This window comes from Neoarius graeffei, chromosome 11 (genome assembly GCF_027579695.1).
Source record: "Neoarius graeffei isolate fNeoGra1 chromosome 11, fNeoGra1.pri, whole genome shotgun sequence".
NCBI lineage: Eukaryota > Metazoa > Chordata > Actinopteri > Siluriformes > Ariidae > Neoarius > Neoarius graeffei.
In genome coordinates this window covers 12,186,277-12,203,502 of record NC_083579.1, presented here as the reverse complement: position 1 = coordinate 12,203,502, position 17,226 = coordinate 12,186,277, and the positions used below count along the sequence as shown (strand labels likewise).

Here is a 17,226-nt window from a genome sequence, read left to right as displayed (position 1 = left end):
CGGTGGCGAGGAAAAACTCCCTCAGACGACATGAGGAAGAAACCTCGAGAGGAACCAGACTCAAAAGGGAACCCATCCTCATTTGGGCAACAACAGACAGCATGACTATAACATTAACAGTTTTAACATGAAGACAGTTTTGTTGATGTTATAAACTCTTCATTGATGGAAACTTGAGTGCAAAACTGTTCATGACAACTGCAGTCCTAAAGTTAGCAAGTCAACTGCAGGGTCGGGTCGCAGCTCCTTAACACGGATTTTTTTCCACCATCGTCCTTTTCGCAAAAGGGTAGTTCAACAAAGATCTCACCGAGTTTGGTGGAAGCTGCCCCTCAACTGTCGTCGTCGCCATCATCTTTCTGACTGCCTGACTGACCTGAGACCTCAAGTGTATCACTATAGCAATCCAAAACTTTCCCACGTTTTCTGTAGCAGCGCCCCAAAACTATTAAATTCGGTGATGCCGATTGGCCAAGTATTTATTATTTTTTTCCCTAGCAACCCGCTGCACTTCTGGGGCGCTTTGACGAGCGCCCAAGAAGAGAAATGATACGGGTCTGTCGGTGGAAATTCACTGTTGAATATGAGTCAGTTGGTGGAAATGTTATTTTTCCTGTCCACATCTGGGAGGGTGGCACCCTAGCGCCCCCTATGGGCCAGCCGCCACTGAGACACACACAAACAAACGGCCATCACGGGCGAGGTAATAAAGAAGGGTGCTCTTCGCCGGGCATCGCTTCCGTGCTAGAGAGGAACCGATATGTCCCCTCCTGTTGTGGAGCCTGAGTCACCGACCACTAAAGTCAAGAAAACTCACCTTCCCTGCGTCTATATCGAAGGACACTGGGATCGATGCAGTGACCTGCCAAACGCAACGGCTGATTGAGACGTGGGGCGTCTCGGCCAAGGCTGAAGGATGCATAGATCGTATAATATATTAAGTAAATATTAGGGCTATCAGTCAATTAAAATATTTAATCGTGATTAATCACATTATTGTCCACAGTCATACCTGCCAACCTGTACGCATCTTGCATAGCCACTACGAATTTTTACCTCATTGTACGACTGTACGTTTTCACGTTAAAAAGTACACATATCGTCTGAACTCGCATTTCAGTCAAGTTCTCGCTGAAGTTGATACCGCTGATATGTGAGAAAACTCAAAGCCAGAATGGAACGCTTTGCCCAATCCCCCCGACCCTCTTCACCCCCTCCCCTTCCCCCTTCGCGTCTCTGACTTGAGTGCAGCGGTGCAGCCAGAGGTGGCTAGAGAGAGTCGGGGATTGTATTAATCTAATGTGGTGTTATTTATTTTGAAAGAGTGGCTCTGGTTTAATTTCATTTCATTTGCACATGTATTTAATGTTTGTTGTGCTTTTCAAAACGGAAGGAAGTTCCCAAGAGCCATCAATAACAATTTCCCAAAGTCTATCAATAGGAATGTTTTACAAAACTGGACTATGTTCCCAAGGTCAATCAATAAAACTGGACTGAAAGTGTGTTTTTGGTCTGCTGGTTGTGGTCTGTGGGGGCGCATGCGCGCCGGGTTGGGGTGAGGTTGACGTGGGGGGGGGGGGGGGGGGGGGGTACTCATGAAATTGTAAAATTGTACTCATAAAATTTTTTTCAAGGTTGGCAGGTATGCACAGTTAACTCTCAGGCCCACTTTACACGGGGACGGTCTGAAACAAAAACGCAAAAGTCCGTTTTCGTTCTCGCTTTTTTCCGCGTCTACACGACCGTTTTCAAGGAGGAAATCTGCGTCTATACGGTGACGCATAAATGTGTGGAATTCAATTGGATGTGCATGCCAGGCGGCTGGGTGGTGCTGTGAAAGACCTCCGCCATGTCTGCACGCATGCGCAACGTCTTCCGTCTTGTCTGATCTGCGCCGCGAAAACTTTGACTACTCTGGCTATGGTAAGTAAGTAAAAAAAGTAAGAGCATGCTGTACCCGCCTCTGTTCATTAACGGTATGTGTGCAGATTCGGTATAGATGTTCGAAGGACTCCTGGACGTTTATTAAAGCTGCCAGAGCAGCTTGAAGGTCTGTTGGATCGATGGAATCAGACATGCTCTTACTTTTTTACTTACTTTCTTACTTCCCGGGCTGGCATGTACAGCAGGCTTTCGTCTAAACGGGGGAGCAGGGGTGCTGCGCCCTCTTAAGGCCTCTGTATGCTCGTGCGACAAGGCTTTCGCAGATAGCTTTTCGCAGACAGTTGTAATTTATTGTTGAGCGGGGATAATAGGCGTGCGCGATGTTATTCACTGGCACAACGCAAGGGGGCGCGAAGTCGTTAGGAGTAGTTAGTGGGTGTGGTTAGTGGAGTGTTTATCCTCCGGTTACTTATAATGACTAGAACTGGAGTCGTATAGATGTACGTACTTCCTCACTTTCTCGATCAACCGCTCTTCGTGCTGCTCCATCTTCGCTCGTGTTTTTAAAAATGGCGGTCGTGAAAACAAAACAAACCGGGAAAGTAGGGAAGCGGAAGTGCGTGTACAGCGGATGTAGAGTGGACCAATCAGAGCCCTCTTGTCTGCGGCGCTGTCTGCGAGGCTTCTGCGGTGGTCACAATTTTTGGGAGGCGCGCACAGAGCGTCTGCGAAGGTGGAGGGGTTAAGGCCTCTGCATGCTCTTGCGACAAGGCTTTCGCAGATAGCTTTTTGCAGACAGTTGTAATTTCTTGTTGAGCGGGGGAATAGGCGTGCGCGATGTTATTCACCGGCACAACGCAAGGGGGTGCGAAATCGCTAGGAGTAGTTGGTGGGTGTGGTTAGTGGAGTGTTTATCCTCCGGTTACTTAATGACTAGAACTGGAGTTGTATAGATGGCCGTACTTCCTCAATCAACCGCTTTTCGTGCTGCTCCATCTTCGCTCGTGTTTTTAAAAATGCCGGTCGTGAAAACAAAACAAACCGTGAAAGTAGGGAAGTGGAAGTGCGTGTACAGCGGATGTAGAGTGGACCAATCAGAGCCCTCTTGTATGCGATGCTGTCTGCGAGGCTTCTGCGGTGGTCACAATTTTTGGGAGGTGCGCGCAGAGCGTCTGCGAAGGTGGGGGGGGGGGGCTACGCAGACACTGTCTGCGACGCTATCTGCGAGGACTGGGTTGTCAGCATAAATTGGCCTTTACTCTCGGCGTGCGCCCCCTTACCGACTCCGTGAAAACATCCCAGCAACTCCACGTGACAATGTGCCTGATCATCAGATACGTTAGGCCAAAAAAAAAAAAAGTGTGTTTCCGGTAACATGAAATACTAAAATAAGGTCGGTAGGTAGGAAAGGTTTTTTTTTTTTTTTTTTTTTTTTTTTTTTTTTCCCCCCCCTCTTTTTCTCCCCTTAATTTTTGTTTTTTTTTTTTAATTTTGTTCGAAAAAATTAACACGAGTAAACATCTTACAAAATAGTATTTTGGCACAGAATCCTTTATACCACACATCATAATAAAATAAGTGTTTTAAATCTTTAAACGAATAACAAAATATCGCGAGAGTTCGAGTTATGATCTACGGAAGCGATATTTCATGATATTTTCATGTAATAACGTGAAAACACCTTATCAAGAAATAACGTGAAAATAACGTCCTAGGCTAGGCTACTTCCATTAAAAGCAGACGGCCTAGCCGAGCCTACTGTAGAACTTGGGTCGAGCAAAAACATGGCTGAATCCTGAATGACTCCTATTTGTATAAATAGGGGACTACATAGGCGGCAAAATGTAGTGTTTTTCCCTGCCATGGAAGCGCACTTGTATACTGAAAAGGAAGCAATTTGCATTACAGCCTTGAATGAGGATTCAAACTGGCGGCTCGGCTCAGTTTATGCAGGAGGGCTGATAGAAGTGGCGAAACATTTTACTTTTTATCGTTTCTTTCACAACTTGAATGCGTTGAAACAAAAAATTGACAAACCAACGCCGCTTACACTAAAATATCGAGGGAAATTTGTAATAAAAACTTTACGGTCGGCAATTTCGACGCGGAAATTCTCGATCGGTCGGGTTACCGGAAACGCACTTTTTTTTTTTTTTTTTTTTTTTATTTGGCCTTATAATTGCTCCAAAAATATTCCAATCATAGTAGATACACCGCCAGACGGTGCAAAAACAATCCGAATTGGCGTTTTCCAGACTGAGGCGCCATGTTGTTTAGTTGTTTACTTGTCGCGGCTGCTCTCGCGAGATTTGACATGGGTTACATACAAGGTCAGCTGACTTGTAGAGCGAGATTTCTCGAGACTGAATGACCTTTCACCCACCGGCGCGGGAGCTTTTGACAGAAGTAGTTTGCGAGTTGTTTTTGTTGACACTTGGGCATTTAAAGATGTCATCCCATGGCACGAAACGGAAGAAAGCCAAAGACTGTCCGGGGCAGAAGAAGACTACTTCTTTCTTTTTCAATGTTGACAGACAATTTGTTACAATTTCCCTCTCAGATAGCCTCAGAATGTCCCACTGTAGCCTCAATTTTTCAAAGGCTTCGCACGGCAGGGGGACAACCGGCACCATCCCCCCCCCCCCCCCGTTTCGCTCCCTCGCCATGGTGAGCGCCCTCATACTAAATTTTTCCAGAAAAAACCCTGTACAGTATATGACATATGTATGACGTAAACGCGTACCCGACGTGAGCAGATCCGAGCAGAGTTTCGCGTATTGGGTAGTTTAGACGGATATGCAACGGGGGCTGTTTTTAACTTATCCACTCTGGAAGGCGTTTTCAATTTTTTCCGTTTTTCAGCCTCGGAAACGCCGTCCCCGTGTAGACGAAAGGCACTTCTGATAAAATATTTGGTCGTTTTTACCCGACAGCGTCCTCGTGTAAACGGGCCCTCAGTTAATCACACTTTTTTCCTCTCTCTTCTAAATGTACCTTTTTAAAGGAATATTTTTCATGTTTTTGTGAAGTGGGCGTGGACAAATAGACTTGCTTTATGTAAAGGTCTGTGCTCCGGTCAGGAAAGATGAGGCCACACACAGCAAAAATAATTTTGTGAGTATTTTATTCCCCCAAGCAGCGTTAACTTGATAATTTTGAGGGTTTCGCACAATTCAGTGTCAACAAAACAATGCAGATGAGCAGCAATGTTCTTTTTGGAGAGCAGTGGCTTTCTCCTTGCAACCCTGCCATGCACACCATTGTCCTTCAGTGTTCTCCTGATGATGGACTCATGAACATTAACATTAGCCAATGTGAGAGAGGCCTTCAGTTGCTTAGAAGTTACCCTGGGGTCCTTTGTGACTTCGCTGACTATTACACGCCTTGCTCTTGGAGTGATCGTTCTTGGTCGACCACTCCTGGGGAGGGTAACAATGGTCTTGAATTTCCTCCATTTGTACACAATCTGTCTGACTGTGGATTGGTGGAGTCCAAACTCTTTAGAGATGGTTTTGTAACCTTTTCCAGCCTGATGAGCATCAACAACGCTTTTTCTGAGGTCCTCAGAAATCTCCTTTGTTCATGCCATGATACACTTCCACACACATGTGTTGTGAAGATCAGACTTTGATAGATCCCTGTTCTTTAAATAAAACAGGGTGCCCACTCACACCTGATTGTCATCCCATTGATTGAAAACACCCGACTCTAATTTCACCTTCAAATTAACTGCTAATCCTAGAGGTTCACATACTTTTGCCACTCACAGATATGTAATATTGGATCATTTTCCTCAATAAATAAATGACCAAGTGTAATCGTTTTGTCTCATTTGTATGACTGGGTTCTCTTTACTTTTAGGACTTGTGTGAAAATCTGATGTTTTAGGTCATATTTATGCAGAAATATAGAAATTTCTAAAGGGTTCACAAACTTTCAAGCACCACTGTCAGTGGATTTTGTACATCAGTGCACTTTATCACGACTTGCACCAACTTACTACATCGCTCACCTGAGTGTAGTCCTGGGTCTGGCTTTAAACTGCAACCGGTGGGGAGTCTCCGGGAGAGTGGAGTTACCCCTTAATCGCCATGGCTCCCAGGTCTGTTCTGACCCGGAGTGGCAGCACCTGCCTGGGTTCCAGCTATGGGTTAAACAGTACATCACCAATAAGGCGCCGGCAGCAGGGTGCGCTCTGGTGCAGTGTGGGAGATGAACCCAGCAGGGTCAATGGCATGCAGAAGAGCTGCTGAAATGGCCAACGGATGGCATCGCTCACTCAGCAAGTCAATCGTCACTTGGCATCAGGTCTGGAGGTCCAGAAAGACGACACGATTGGGGCACGACATGGTTTGTCTTACCTTACTGTGCAAGGCGCTTCGTTAGGAGAGAATAGTATACGAGAGCTCGTTCCGTGGCGGCTGTTTATGCTGCACATCCTAACGAAGCAGTCCTCACTCACTCACGCTACATCACTTCCTGATTTCCCAATAATGGAGGAGGGGTATAGAACATGCATACGTTAATTGCTTGTCGAAAAAAAAAAAAAAAACTCGTGGTGTTAAAAGGAATGTGTTGTGTTAACTTTTTGACGACCGTGCTGTGTGTGAAGTAATATTTTCAGAAGACCCATGGAAAAGTTTTATCAGAATAGAAAATACTTTTTTTTTTTCTTATTTTATATTTATTAGAGAAAGGAATTAACTATTTTTGTGTTTTCAAAATACTGTAATTTCACTCAGGGCAGCACACAAACTCCATCAGTGGTAGTGATTTCGTAGGAGAATAAACAGCACGGAAACACTTCAGATCAAATCACTTGACCTTTATTGGTTTTAAATATTGCGGCAAAGATGCCGAGTGGTATGTTTAATACTGTAAAACTGCATACTACTGGGAGAACACTAATATTTTTGACATGACTGCTTTCTTGAATAACTTTTTTTTTTTTTAAATCTCGTCTTTCTCAGCCTCTTATCCTGGTGCTGCTGGACATCCCTGCCATGCTGCCCGTGCTGGATGGTGTGGTCATGGAGCTGCAGGATTGCGCGCTCCCACTTCTGAAGGGTAAACCGCACACATCCACGCAAAAAAACAAAAAACAAAAACGCACCCTTCATTAATACACACTGAGGAAGCCAGATCACAAATCTGAAAATAATTTATCACTGCTTAATTTTTTTTTTTTTTATACAAAACAGGGTTCTCCACGGATTGAAAATGTAGGGGGGTGGGGGTCAATCGGATGACCTTGAAACAAATTTGCATACGTTTCCATTAGGCCTGACGGCAAACAATCGATTAATCGTTGGTCGACCAAAAAATTATTAGCCGACCAAAATTCCATTGGTCGATTGGTCGCAGGGAAAAAAGCGGCGTCTTGTCGAAGGGCTTTTAATTTGACGGGCATGATAAAGGAAGTCGTGACACTAATTTACTGTTGGTGATTTTTTTTTTTTTAACACGGGCAGACAGCATGTCTGGAAGGAGCTCTAAAATATGGGATCATTTCGAAAAGAACAAAGATGACCCAAAGAGGGTTACGTGCAGAATTTGCAAAAAAAACATTCGCCTTTCATTCTTCCACGACGAACATGCTTTACCACCTCAACCATGTAAGTAGCCTACTAGCCTAGCTAGCCTACCCCTTGCAACCTGAAGTTTGATTGCAATACGTAGGCCTACTGGTTACTGGCTACTGGTAAAGCTAAATTATCCAGCTCACTGTTTTACAGTCTCTCTACAGGCGCATCCGCTTTATTGCGATGAGCCAGCCTCCTCCACGGCATCCTCATCATGTTCAGAGTTCGTCAGTCTTTCTGATTATTTTTGTGACACATTCAAACATTTTGTTAGTTACACATCCCTGTACGTCCCCTATTTCAGGCAATCAGACAACATAACCATTTTAAAATGCCTGCATGGCTGAAAATTGCATGAAGGTTACCCCCGCCGTTAGTGGTAAATGCGCATTGATACGGCAGCCCGGCATTACAGGTAAAGCCTCACAGATGTGTATCCCGGTAAAAATGGGCAGGGTTTTTTTTGGGGGGGGGGGCGATTAGTCGGAGTGAATGCACGACCACTGGTCGACCAAGAAAATCCTTGGTCGGGGACAGCCCTAATTTCCATATGTCATTTGCGTAAACTACTCTCAAATAGTAATCATTTAGAATAGAGGAATCAATTGGACTGGTACAAAACGCATCATACATCAAACAGGGATGAGAGTTTTCCGCTTTTTGGCGGAATTCCGCTTTTTTTCAGTCAAAATGGCCCTTTTTTATATTGTTGCAAATCCGTTGAGAAAATTTTAGGGAGGTAGAGTATAGGGATGTTAACCGATGACCGTTTGACCGGTGGTTGACCGAATCAACGTCAACCGGTTAAATTTTTTTTTTTTTTTTTTGGTTGTCGGTTAAAAAAAAAATCAATTGTTTTGAAGCTGCCGATTTTGGAGCATGCCATGCGGTGTAAGGACGACAGCTGACGAATCAGAAACACCCATTCAGTCATGTCCCGCCCTCCCGCCCCAGTTAAAGACAGCTAACAAATCAGAAACACCCATTCAGGCCCTGTCTACACGGCAACGGATTCAAGTAAATCCGATACAATTGTTTATCGTTTAGGCCTGGTGTCCACACGGCACCGGCGTTTTGGGTGCCCCAAAACGCAATCTTTTGAGAACGGGTTCCAGAGTGGAAAGATCTGGCAACGTTGCCATTGCGAAGTCGTCTGGATGAGTAGAACGGATTTGTTTACGATGACGTCACAACCACATGACTGTGAGTGCTTCACTCCGGGTAGAAGTGTAACGAACTCGATGCGAGTTGTCAACAAATCCTATAACTTGGTTCATGAAACGCGCTTACAAAATAATTTCACTGTGAATATTTATTGTGTAATGGTGCAAAGTGAGAGAGAGAGAGTTAGGGCAGAGTCAATCCCGCCAGCAAAAATAGGGGAAAAAAGGAGTGATCTCACCTCTTCAGATGTTGGTTTAAGTCCTACAATACATTCCTCAAAAAGGGCGTAAAAGAACAAATTAATCCATCAACGTGTAGCATTCAATTTATTCCGGACCATTAAAGACGCCGCCTTCCGCGTAGAATCGTACGTCATCCTCACCGCCATATTGGATGGGTCAAAGCGGAGAATAAAGATGCCTCATTCACGTGCTGCGTTTAACTGTACCAACAGGTTTACCGTCCAAACGAGATCACATGGGATTCCCTTTCACAGGTGAGACTGGAAAAATACTTTTCATTGTATTTGGTCATTATAATGTAATTTTACGAACAGATTTTTCTGACTTTGTGGCGAATATGAAGTCTCACGCATAATAGTTTATGCGCATGCGTCCTTCTATTGTTCTGGTGTCTCCGAAGGGACCGTCTTACAGTGCCCCTAGAGGTGTGGCATGTGTATTGCATCGTTTTCAGCAAGCGTTGCGTTGCCGTATGGACCTGATATTTTACTGATCGTTGCCCATGTGGACACGATATTTTTTTAAATAACATCTCGTTGCCGTTGTCGTGTGGATGTAGCCTCAGTCATGTCCTGCCCTCCCGCCCCAGTTCAAGACAGCTGACAAATCAGAAACACCCATTCGGTCATGTCCCGCCCCAGTTGAACACAGCTACCACTCGGCGAAAGAAAAAAGTGTAGACACAGGCTTTTGAGCTTACATATTACTATTCTGTTTTTTGTTTTAATTATTATTAGAAGGCACATTGAGTTTAGTCCTGCCTTGGCCAGTGCATTCTGAAAGTATGAGTTAGACAGGGAGCAAAAGAAAGCAAGGCTGGAGCATGTGAAAAATCAAGAGGAGTTAGCTAAAAAGATGGAGAGGACCAACAAGCTTTTAGCTCTTGCTAAAAAGCTCAAAATAAAGAAGAAATAAATTTTCTGCACCATGAAACTGTAAATAGTTGTATATGCAGTATTGTAAATAAACACTTTATAGAACCAAAGGAAAAATGTATTCATAAATCATATAAACCATTATTTAATATAGCAGTGAATGTGCTACCTTAGTTTGGATTTCGAGCAGCAAATTTGAAGTATCATGTTGGTGCTCACCTGGAATGTATATGAAAAATTTATCACAAAAGGCCCATGTCAGTGTTTCCTTTACATAGGTGTACTTGATCTTTCTCAAATGAAAGTTTAAGTAATGTATGTACTTGAAAGAGAGTTCTACTTTTGTATAAGTGTCAATTTCGTAAGCAAACAGGGTATGGTATTTCAACAACATTTGTAAAATTTTGATGATGAAATAAATGGTTTTTAGGGTAAAAAATCTCTAAAATCCATGAGCCCAGACCCCCGGCTAATTTTTCAGATTTTTTCATCACAAGCCACTCTCATCCCTGATCAAACATTACACACTTACACATCATATTCAGACACATTGTTTGAAATGGAACTGGAAAAAATATTTTATTTAGCAAACTACAAAAAAACAGAAAAGTTTTTGTATTAACTATGTTCACACTGCTCCACAAAAGCTGACATTGTTTGAAATGGAAATGTAATTGCAGGCACCACTGGAAAAATTTTTTTATATATATATAAATATAAATTTTTTTTATTTTTTTTATTTTTATTTTTTTTTTAGAGAGTAAAGTACATTGAAAAGATGTTGTTTTAACTATATTCGCACTGCTCCATACACTGCCGACAATAACCATCAGTTATCTCAAACTTGGTATTGATTCACACATGTTATTTATAAAGGCGTGTTATCTCCCGGCGCAAGAACAGTGTGTCAAAAACGCCGAAGTGTGAAACGCTTTTCTTAGACTATAATCGTCAGACTGACTAAACTAATTGCTGGTAAATGAGTTTCACACTCTGGTGTTGTCGGTACTCCAACAGAGAAAGGCTATCTGTCACAAAGAAAACAAAGGGACGTCTCTTCCTTTTGTAAAGGGGCGGCAGAAATTAAACGGGGGTGGGAATCACAGAAAGGGAGGCGGCCCGCACCTCTAAAACGCCTCGTGGAGAACCCTGCAAAAGCATTACTCCTAAATAGTGTTATTCTTTTTACACACACACACACGGTGCACTGTGGATTAGGGTTGGTTCAATGCCAGAATTTTGGGTTTGGTTCAATACGGTACCTGGCATGGTAGAACAGTAATGGTACTAGTTTGGTACAGATAAATAAAGTAAGTTGTGGTGTTTTTTTAAAGTGCGTATCACGGGTAAATTCAGGAGCAAGATCAATGTAATTCTCCTATTTTATATTAAACTTTGGTCAAATATCTGTCACATTTTGTGCAATTTTATTTTTTTTTTAAACCTTGCGCAATACCAGAAAAATTCAGTCGAAATCAAGCCATTTGAGGCGAATTGGTCCGCCTCTGAAAAAACTTGGCATTTGAATTTCCCGGGAAACATTGGTTTTCGTGATGTCACGTGCGGGACGCCTCCTTCTGAATCCTATGCCAGCACTGGTTTGTTTGAGAAAACGACCTGGTGGTTTTCTGCAAAATTTTCAACGTTATGGCGTAATTATTAAAATGGTTAACAGATGTATCGTAGGAGGGTGTAGCAACACCAATCTTGATGGGATTAGTACTCATCGTTTCCCAAAAGACCAGACAACGAGAGAGAAATGGGAGCGCTTTGTGCGAGTCACCCGGAAAAATTGGCTACAGACTACAGCATTATTTGCGGTGCTCACCGAGGACCAAGCAGAGCCGAGAAAAAGACCAAGAAAATCGGCAATTCACAAGTTGACTGTTGCCAGGTTAATAATTCTGACATCTCATTATATTCTTCATCCAAAGGTGAAGTAAACATGTGCTCAGATGACAATTCCATATTTCAATGCAAAATCGCTAGCTGCTAAACTTGGTCTACACAGGCTGTGCACTGAAACCGTGCAAGCTCGCGCAGCCTGCTGGCGCTTCTGCAGGTGACGTCACGAATCTGGCTCCAGACCTCCCTTGGGGTTTTTCCAGACGCGTTTTGCTGTTTTGTTTTGTTTTGTTTCTGCTGTAGATAGATGGCCTTGTGCAAAATTTACCCTTCTGGATGAGTGTGTAAAGGGACATAGTTTCATATTTTAAAAAAAAAAACAAAATTGTTCCAGGATATGCACTTTAAGCATGGAGTTAAACGATTGAAAACGCTGACTTCCTGCTTCTGTCTGTGAGTGACTGGTGCAGAATGAAGGACTTATAAGTAGCTAATTTTCCAAGTGTCTGACTCTGGTTATTTCTACAGTCTTGGGGGGGGGGGGTTCTTTCCTTCTTTCTTTCCAATTCATGAATTTATTAACAAGAGTAGACTGCTAAGTAGGCTAAGGCTCCAGCCACGCTAATAAGTTTTTGTTTTAAAACTAAAATGATCTCCGACCAGAGGAGCCTTTTTAGCTTTGTATCAGAAACCGTCTCCTCCCACACCGACACGCCGGAAAACGCAGCTCACATGACCATTCATGTACACTGGGCATGTGCATACCGGTATAAACACCGGATACTGTTTGTTTTTTCTGCTTGGAAAGGGTCACGTGATGAATCGGGGAAGGACGCGTCGTGACGGACTCTGAAAGGCACGTTTCGGAGTGTAGTGGGGAAAAAGTAGTAAACGCAGTCATGTTAACGACCAAAATTTGTGAAGTGATAATGCCGTGCCGTACCGTTTGATTCGTCAAATTTATGACAACCTTCTGCTCCTCCAGCTGATTGAATCTGCCCTCTAAACACCACTGTGAGTGGCTTCGAAAAGCAGTTACGCTACAAGTAAATGAGCCCAAGTACAACCCAGATTCCAAAAAAGTTGGGACAAAGTACAATTTGTAAATGAAAACGGAATGCAATAATTTACAAATCTCAGAAACTGATATTGTATTCACAATAGAACATAGACAACATATCAAATGTTGAAAGTGAGACATTTTGAAATTTCATGCCAAATATTGGCTCATTTGAAATTTCATGACAGCAACACATCTCAAAAAAGTTGGGACGGGGGCAATAAGAGGCTGGAAAAGTTAAAGGTACAAAAAAGGAACAGCTGGAGGACCAAATTGCAACTCATTAGGTCAATTGGCAATAGGTCATTAACATGACTGGGTATAAAAAGAGCATCTTGGAGTGGCAGCGGCTCTCAGAAGTAAAGATGGGAAGAGGATCACCAATCCCCCTAATTCTGCGCCGACAAATAGTGGAGCAATATCAGAAAGGAGTTCGACAGTGTAAAATTGCAGAGTTTGAACATATCATCATCTACAGTGCATAATATCATCAAAAGATTCAGAGAATCTGGAAGAATCTCTGTGCGTAAGGGTCAAGGTCGGAAAACCATACTGGGTGCCCGTGATCTTCGGGCCCTTAGACGGCACTGCATCACATACAGGCATGCTTCTGTATTGGAAATCACAAAACGGGCTCAGGAATATTTCCAGAGAACATTGTCTGTGAACACAATTCACCGTGCCATCCGCCATTGCCAGCTAAAACTCTATAGTTCAAAGAAGAAGCCGTATCTAAACATGATCCAGAAGCGCAGACGTCTTCTCTGGGCCAAGGCTCATTTAAAATGGACTGTGGCAAAGTGGAAAACTGTTCTGTGGTTAGACGAATCAAAATTTGAAGTTCTTTATGGAAATCAGGGACGCCGTGTCATTCGGACTAAAGAGGAGAAGGACGACCCGAGTTGTTATCGGCGCTCAGTTCAGAAGCCTGCATCTCTGATGGTATGGGGTTGCATTAGTGCGCGTGGCATGGGCAGCTTACACATCTGGAAAGACACCATCAATGCCGAAAGGTATATCCAGGTTCTAGAGCAACATATGCTCCCATCCAGACGACGTCTCTTTCAGGGAAGACCTTGCATTTTCCAACATGACAATGCCAAACCACATACTGCATCAATTACAGCATCATGGCTGCGTAGAAGAAGGGTCCGGGTACTGAACTGGCCAGCCTGCAGTCCAGATCTTTCACCCATAGAAAACATTTGGCGCATCATAAAACGGAAGAGACGACAAAAAAGACCTAAGACAGTTGAGCAACTAGAATCCTACATTAGACAAGAATGGGTTAACATTCCTATCCCTAAACTTGAGCAACTTGTCTCCTCAGTCCCCAGACGTTTACAGACTGTTGTAAAGAGAAAAGCGGATGTCTCACAGTGGTAAACATGGCCTTGTCCCAACTTTTTTGAGATGTGTTGTTGTCATGAAATTTTAAAATCACCTAATTTTTCTCTTTAAATGATACATTTTCTCAGTTTAAACATTTGATATGTCATCTATGTTCTATTCTGAATAAAATATGGAATTTTGAAGCTTCCACGTCATTGCATTCCGTTTTTATTTACAATTTGTACTTTTGTCCCAACTTTTTTGGAATCAGGGTTGTAAAATGACTCAAGGTGCAAACAGTTTGTCTGCTCTGCTGTTGTGAAAGTACAGAAACCACACATCTAACTCCCTGCACCCTCACCTCAAAGTGTTCACGAGCTCAAGCAGACTTCCTGTTATCTGTGCTAATCACAAAAAGACATCATGGTGCTAAAAACAGACTTGTGTCTCCACTTTGAAGATGCTTTCCTGCTCAAACACCATGCCGAGTGTGACTGGAAACAGTGTGTAGAGTAAAAAGTGTAGATCTAAATGGATAATCCACACTCTAGTCAGCTACTCTAAACTGATCAATGATGAGCGAGGTCCTGTTGATCGGACTTGGCGTCTTGCAAAAGTATTCATCGCCCTTGATGTTTTGTCACATTACAAGCTGGCATAGATATCCCCACCCAAAAAGAGTCAATACTTTGTCGAGCCACCTTTTGCTGTAATTCCAGCTGCAAGTCTCTTGGGGTATGTCTTTGTTAGCTTAGCACATCTAGCCACTGGGATATTTGCCAATTCCTCAAGGCAAAACTGCTCCAACTCCAAGTTAGATGGGTTGCATTGGTGGACAGCAATCTTCAAGTTATGCTACAGATTTCTCAATTGGATTGAGGTCTGGGCTTTGATTAGGCCATTCCAAGATATTTTAAATGTTTCCATTTAAAGCACTCCAGTGTAGCTTTAGCGGTATGTTTTGGGTCATTGTCCTGCTGGAACGCGAGCTTTCGTCCCAGTCTCAAACCTCTGGCCGACTCAAACAGGTTTTCCTCCAGAATTGCCCTGTATTTAGTGCCATCCATCTTTCCTTCAGTCCTGACCAGCTTTCCTGTCCCTGCAGATGAAAAATATCCACACAACATAATGCTGCCACCACCATGCTTCACTGTAGGAATGGTGTTCTCAGGGTGTTGGGTTTGACACACATGGCATTTCCCATGATGGCCAGAAAGATCAATTTTGGTCTCATTTGACCAGAGAATCTTCTCCCATGTGTTTGGGGAGTCTGCCACATGCTGTTGGACAAACTCCAAACGTGTTTTCTTTAAGCAATGGCTTTTTTTTTTCGGCCACTCTTCCATAAAGCCCCGCTCTGTGGAGTGTACAGCTTAAAGTGGTCCTATGGACATATCCTCCCGTCTCCGCTGTGGGTCTTTGCAGCTCCTTCAGTGTTTTTGTTGCATCTCTGATTAATGCCCCCCTCGCCCGGTCTGTGAGTTTTGGTGGGTGGCCTTCTCTTGTTAGGTTTGTAGTGGTGCCATATACTTTCCATTTTGCTGTAATTGATTTAATGGCGCTCCCTGGGATATTCAAAATTTGGGGTATTTATTTATTTTTATAACCCAACCCTGATCTATACTTCTCCACAACTTTGTCTCTGACCTGTTTGGAGTGCTCCTTGGTTTTCGTGTTGCAGAGTCCAGGTCCTTCCAGAACACTTTGATTTATACAGACGTCATGTGACAGATCATGTGACACTTTGATTCCACACAGGTGGATCTTAATCAACTAATTATGTGGCTTATGAAGTGAATTGGTTTGACCAGCTCTTATTTAGGGGTTTCATACGAAAGGGGGTGAATACTTACAAGGGCAAATACAGCCCCAGTTACATACCGTATAACGGCGCCCAAATTACAGGCTTGTCAAAAGGCCCAACAAAGAACATACGAAAATTGCCCAAATTAGAAGAAAATATCCTGTTTCATAAGGGTGGAGAACTCAAAATATTTTTAAATTATTGTTAAATGTCATTTTTTGGCATACAGTGGTGCTTGAAAGTTTGTGAACCCTTTAGAATTTTCTATATATCTGCATAAATATGACCTAAAACATCATTAGATTTTCACACAAGTCCTAAAAGTAGATAAAGAGAACCCAGTTAAACAAATGAGACAAAAATATTATACTTGGTCATTTATTTATTGAGGAAAATGATCCAATATTACACATCTGTGAGTGGCAAAAGTATGTGAAACTCTAGGATTAGCAGTTAATTTGAAGGTGAAATTAGAGTCAGGTGTTTTCAATCAATGGGATGACAATCAGGTGTGAGTGGGCACCCTGTTTTATTTAAAGAACAGGGATCTATCAAAGTCTGATCTTCACAACACATGTTTGTGGAAGTGTATCATGGCATGAACAAAGGAGATTTCTGAGGACCTCAGAAAAAGCGTTGTTGATGCTCATCAGGCTGGAAAAGGTTACAAAACCATCTCTAAAGAGTTTGGACACCACCAATCCACAGTCAGACAGATTGTGTACAAATGGAGGAAATTCAAGACTATTGTTACCCTCCCCAGGAGTGGTCGACCAACAAAGATCACTCCAAGAGCAAGGCGTATAATCGTTGGCAAGGTCACAAAGGACCGCAGGGTAACTTTTCTAAGCAACTGAAGGCCTCTCTCACATTGGCTAATGTTCATGAGTCCACCATCAGGAGAACACTGAACAACAATGGTGTGCATGGCAGGGTGTGCAAGGAGAAAGCTACTGCTCTCCAAAAAGAACATTGCTGCTCATCTGCAGTTTGCTAAAGATCACATGGACAATCCAGAAGGCTATTAGAAAAATGTTTTGTGGACGCATGAGACCAAAATAGAACTTTTTGGTTTAAATGAGAAGCTTTATGTTTGGAGAAAGGAAAACACTACATTCCAGCATAAGAACCTTATCCCATCTGTGAAACATGGTGGTGGTAGTATCGTGGTTTGGGCCTGTTTTGCTGCATCTGGGCCAGGACAGCTTGCCATCATTGATGGAACAATGAATTCTGAATTATACCAGCGAATTCTAAAGGAAAATGTCAGGACATTTGTCCATGAACTGAATCTCAAGAGAAGGTGGGTCATGCAGCAGGACAACGACCCTAAGCACACAAGTCGTTCTAGCAAAGAATGGTTAAAGAAGAATAAAGTTAATGTTTTGGAATGGCCAAGTCAAAGTCCTGACCTTAATCCAATCGAAATGTTGTGGAA

At 42.9% G+C, this 17,226-nt stretch overlaps 1 protein-coding gene across 1 annotated transcript in view; it reads left to right on the top strand.

Moving 5' to 3' along the window:
- mdh1ab (malate dehydrogenase 1Ab, NAD (soluble)) overlaps nucleotides 1–17,226 on the top strand; it is a 70,760-nt gene that overhangs the window by 4,175 nt on the left and 49,359 nt on the right. The window contains exon 3 of the mRNA XM_060933428.1: nucleotides 6,855–6,951. Coding sequence (XP_060789411.1) covers nucleotides 6,855–6,951 — 97 coding nt within the window. The remainder of the gene's footprint in view (nucleotides 1–6,854; nucleotides 6,952–17,226) is intronic.